At 43.5% G+C, this 5125-nt stretch overlaps 1 protein-coding gene across 1 annotated transcript in view; it reads right to left on the bottom strand.

Annotated features, from left to right (window-relative positions):
- Window positions 1-1800: 1800 nt before the first annotated feature.
- Cpa2 (carboxypeptidase A2) overlaps window positions 1801-5125 on the bottom strand; it is a 26846-nt gene continuing 23521 nt past the window's right edge. Inside the window, exon 11 of the mRNA XM_004642753.1 lies at window positions 1801-2034. Coding sequence (XP_004642810.1) covers window positions 1847-2034 — 188 coding nt within the window. The 3' untranslated portion in view covers window positions 1801-1846. The remainder of the gene's footprint in view (window positions 2035-5125) is intronic.

Genomic DNA, 5125 nt, shown 5'->3' with positions numbered 1-5125 from the left:
TTGGGAACATTATGGGAAAATCATCCTGATACCTTGTAAGCCAGCAAAGGCTATTCAAGCTTATTGCAGTAGAGGTCATGATGGTCACAAAAGGAGAGGCTGACTGTGCTCAACTCTGATGATAGCAAAGACAGTAGGTGAGGGTATCAGTGGATGGAAAATTACTGCAAGGATACATCAAGCATCAAACATTTCAGATTCTTCCTAAACTGACTAACAGGTGTCTTGCTTCAGGCAGGCCAAGGACTGAGGGATGAGGAAATTTGATCACCTATCAAGGTGGAGTGGGTGACTTAGCAGGAGCTTAGCAAGGACTGTCACTGACAAAACTCTGGGGTCAGCCTGGCCAAAAAAAACTGCAGAGTCTACATTGTGGTCCAGGAAAGAGCCCCCTTTGAGGAGTAGTGAAGCTGGGGTTTGTATGTCTCTTCCCTCAGGGTTCTCATTGTCTTCCCAGTGCTTAACCTGAATTCCTATATCCATGCTGTTCACTGCTGAAGCTGGGATGTTCTTCACTGAAATAGATATTAGGTTTGAAGTTAGTAACAAGAGAACCTGAGACTGGAATCAACAAGAGAGGTAAAGTGAATCTTGTACCCACGCTGAAATTTACTTCCCAGCTTTGTCTCCCAGAGAAAATCATCAACATAGAGAAACTTTAAATCCCTAATGGACATGAACATCTAAAGAGATATTGTGTGGAAGCTGAGACCAGACTGAATGGGACAGCCACAAAGAATAAGTGCTGAGCCATGGTGATGGTTCAGCAGCATAAGCACCTATCTGGCAAGCTCAGGGTTCCGAGTTTGATCCCTGGTACCACAAGAAAAAAAAAAAAAAGAGTAAGCGCCATTCATTTAAGTCCCCACCAATGTCAGAAATGGACAACCAAAAGGTGACAGCAGGACCAAAGGATATGCACATGGTACACGCAATGCCTGGTGCCTTACAGTGCTTTGTTAGCATTTATTAAACACAATGCCACCCTATCAAGATGAAGAGGCTGGCACATGATACAACAGAGAAAACATTACTTTAAGTAAGCCAGACTCCAAAGCACAAATGCTATGTGGTTGCACTTCTCTGAGGCACCGGGAACAGACACTGTCATAGAGACAGCAAGTAGAATAACAGTTATGAGTGGCTGGAGAGAGCAGTTAGTGTGAGCCACTATTTAATGAGTACAGACTTTCAATTTGTGATGATAAAAATGTTCTGGAGATGTGGTGATGATGGCATTATACAGTGAATGCATTTAATATGCTGAACTACACCCTTAAAAATGATCAAAACTGGTAAATTTTGTTATATATAACTTAGCACATAAAAAACTTTTAGGAGTTGAAGAGATGGCTCAGTGGAATAAGCGCTTCCCTGGCAAGCACAAGGGCCTGAGTTCAATCCCCGGTTCTTAAAAAAAACTTTTAAAGGGTTTAGAGGGAAAGACAAAGGGGTACAGCGCCGTGGCTGGTTGTGTTTTAGGGTAGGAAAAACTAAAGAAATAGGGACTTGGAGTGTAGCTCCATGGTAAAGCATTTTACAGGCATGCACAGGGCCCTGAATTTGATACCCAGCAATACAAAGACAAAACAAACCAAAAAAAAAAAAAAAAAAAAAAAAAAAGCTGAAAACATAGCACTCCCAGATTACAGAAAGGAATAATGACAATCCAGATTTGCTTTAAACCAAAGAGATTTTATTTTATTTATTTATTTATTTATTTTTGGCAGAACCGGGGATTGAACTCAGGTCCTTGCGCTTGCCAGGGAAGCACTTATTCCACTGAGCCATCTCCCCAGCCCCTTAAACCAAAGAGATTTTAATGGTATTCTTTCTCCACAGATCTCTAATAGGGATGGTCTCGCACATGCTCCATGATGGTCTTCAAGCCAAGCCAGGTCTCTTCAGCTGTGGGCAAGATCTGCTTGGCTGGCAGGAGGAAGCCATATCTGCCTGTGTCTCTCAGTTCAAGGGCAAATGAATATTTGATGCCTGACTCATAGGACCAGTCAATACTCCCACCACTGGCTTGATCTGAAGAGCAAACAAGAACAGTCTGGTTATACTATTCCACTGGTCTCTTGCAAAACTTCTGTACTGAGTTCTACCACGAACAAAGACAAATCAGGCCCATGTATGCACAGACTTCATTAGCAGACAGTTTAGTTGAGGTTCATGTTACAAAAAAGTGCAAAAAACACTCTCAAAAGTAAAACATGTTATTCCAATGAACACTATACTTCTTCCTCTTCCTCTGACGCTCTTAGAAACCTCTGGCTTTGCCCACCCACTTGCAATCCTGCCTACTGTCCTAACTGGCATCTTCCTCAGCTTAGGGAGGCTACTGCACTTCCTTCTTGAGAAGGCAAGACATTATTTTCTCTAGTGTGAGAGGAGGAATTGTAAGCAGAGTAAGAGAGCTGATCTCTATCTTCAGGGGACTCCCAACGGCAGGCTAAAGCAGGCTCTGCTATGATGTCAAGTTGCATGGCTGACACCTCTGTGATGTCTTAGCTAATATGTGCTATACACCTGAGAGATGTGTGGCCTCTGACGTGATGGAGGATGAAGGAAGTTGGCATTGATGTGTGAAGACTTTAGGCATTTCTGAGTCAGAAGAGCTGAGCACTGGACTGACCCTTAGTCCCTTTCCTGGGAGGACAGGGAGAGGTCAAATAGAGGACATGGTTGTGTCAAAGATGGAGGAAGCCACCTAGTCTCTAATAGCAGAGCTGGGAAGACCATGGAGGTTGTACCAGAGAACTAGAGTGATGGTGAAACTTTTAGAGACCCAGTGCCCACTTACTTACTGATTGCAGAGTACCAACAATACCATTAAACCTGAATACTGAGGTTTTAGTTTAGAACAACAACTCATACAATAGCATTTTTTTGTCTTAAATAAAGAACAATACACATGCTGTGGGTTCAGCACCACTGGACTAGGCAAGTATTACAGGTTGAAAATAACTATCTGAAATGCTTAGAGTAGAAGTATTTTGGATTTTGGATATTTTTTAGATTTTAGAATATTTTCATATTTCATAATGAGATATCTCAGAGAGAGACCCCTGGGCTGAACATGAAATTCATTTATATTTTATATATACCTGCTATTCACACCCTAAAGGTAATTCTTTTTCAAATTTTTATTTTAGGGAAGGGTCTACAGTATGTTCAGGATCTCACCACTAGATTGGACTCACAGTTATCCGTCTGTTTACAGCCTCCCAAGAGCTGGGATTATAGGTGCGCGCCACCACGGCCAGTCTCAATTGCCATCTCAGCGTGCCCTGGGGTCAGGGCTGGCACGGCAGGCCCAGGGATTGAACACCCCTCCCCCTTGCCTTTAATCTGCTGAGCTATTTGGCTGGCCCCCAAAGGTAATTTTATATCATATTTTTAGTGCACCTGCATTTTGACTGAGATCTATCACATGAAGTTAGATGTCAAATTGTCCACTGTAGCACAGGCAGGGCTATCAATCAAAAATTTTGGATTCTAGATATTTGGATTTTCATGTTAACGATGTAAAACTGAGAACTCCCATGACTCATGTCTTTATCTTCATCCCCAACAGCTATAGTGGCGTTCAGTGAATACAAAACTTTAAATGGGCTAGGGAGATAGGCTCGGCAGTCCAAGTGCCTACTTGGCAAGTGCAAGGACCTGGGTTCATACTGCATGCCATGCCAGCCTAGAACCCACTGAGAGTGGGTGTGGTGGCACATGCCTATAATCCCAGCACTGGGGAGGCTGAGACAGGAGGCTCACTATGAGTCCAAGCTGCATAGTGAGACCCTGTACCAAATAAAGATTTTTTTAAAAAAACATTAAGTGCTTACTGACTTGAACTGAATTTTTGGGAACCAAAATTACTAATTTAGACCTCTAATGTGACTACACAACACAGACAATCCCATTAGAGGAAAGAGTCCACAGAGGATAGAATACTGGCTTCAGGTTGAATCCCAGCCCTGCAAACTGTTAGCCAGCACCCTTAAAGCAAGTCACTTATTTGTCTGAGTTCCAGATGCTTCAGCTGTCAAATAGGGACGATATTCTACATACTACACAGGGCAGTGAGAATTAAGTGTGTGACTGGAATGGGTATGATTACAGCGCTTGCCGAGTGGCCACTAAATGTGGTGGGCACTGTGTATAATCCCTACCCTGGTATCAAGGTAGGTACTGGTAGTCCCACTCCTATCTTAGACATGGGGAAACTGAGATTCAGAGAAATTTATTGAAAGAGCTATGATAATGTATGTATATTCAATACATATCTCTCTTTAGGGGCTGGGGAGCTAGCTCAGTAGAATAACTGCTTGCCTGGCATTAATTCAGAACCAAGCCTCTGACCCCAAGAAATGTGGGCTATTCCCCCTACATCTCCCTGTGGAAGAACCCTCAAGGGACACCTTCTGGTTGTTGTTGTTGTTATTGTTGTCATTGTTTTTGAGACAGGGTCTCACTACACACTCCAGGTTGGTCTTGAACTCACTATATTGCCCATAACTTGGTGATCCTCCTGCTTCAGCATCCCAAGTGTTGGGATTACAAGTATGTACCACCACACCTGGCTGTGAGGACACCTTCTTCTGAAACACCTGTCAACTGTAGATCTCTAAAACCCTTTCTAGAGGGGAACCTTCCCAGGAATTGTCTCGCCATCATAGGTGTGCAGCCACCTGTCAGGCAGATAGAACCAAGTGGTCAGGGCAGCCTGAATGCCACACAGGAGAGGAGGCAAGGAGTGTTTAACTGGAACTAGTTCTTAGAAGCAGTACTTATCCAAGCTGGATGAAGACAGGACAGCAGAGTTAACTCTGGGCAGAGATGCAGCCAGAACTTGTATTAATGAATGATGAGGTTCTAAGTGATCACCAATAAGCTCATGTTTGTCTGGTATTTGCTTATTAGAAACATCTTCAGCAAGCCAGGCACCGTGGCACATGCCTGAAATCCCAGCATTCAGGAGACTGAGGCAGGAAGATCACCTCAAGTTCGAGACCAGCCTGGGCTCCACAGTCAGTTCAAGGCCAGCCTAAACTACACAGCAAGGCTCTGTCTCTACCCACCCCACAAAAAAAAAGCCAAAAATAAATGAGAAGAAGAAGAGGAG

This window comes from Octodon degus, unplaced genomic scaffold (assembly GCF_000260255.1).
Source record: "Octodon degus isolate 3935 unplaced genomic scaffold, OctDeg1.0 scaffold00160, whole genome shotgun sequence".
NCBI classification, from domain to species: domain Eukaryota; kingdom Metazoa; phylum Chordata; class Mammalia; order Rodentia; family Octodontidae; genus Octodon; species Octodon degus.
Note: the sequence above shows the minus strand (reverse complement) of the source record. Positions and strands in the feature narration are given on the sequence as shown.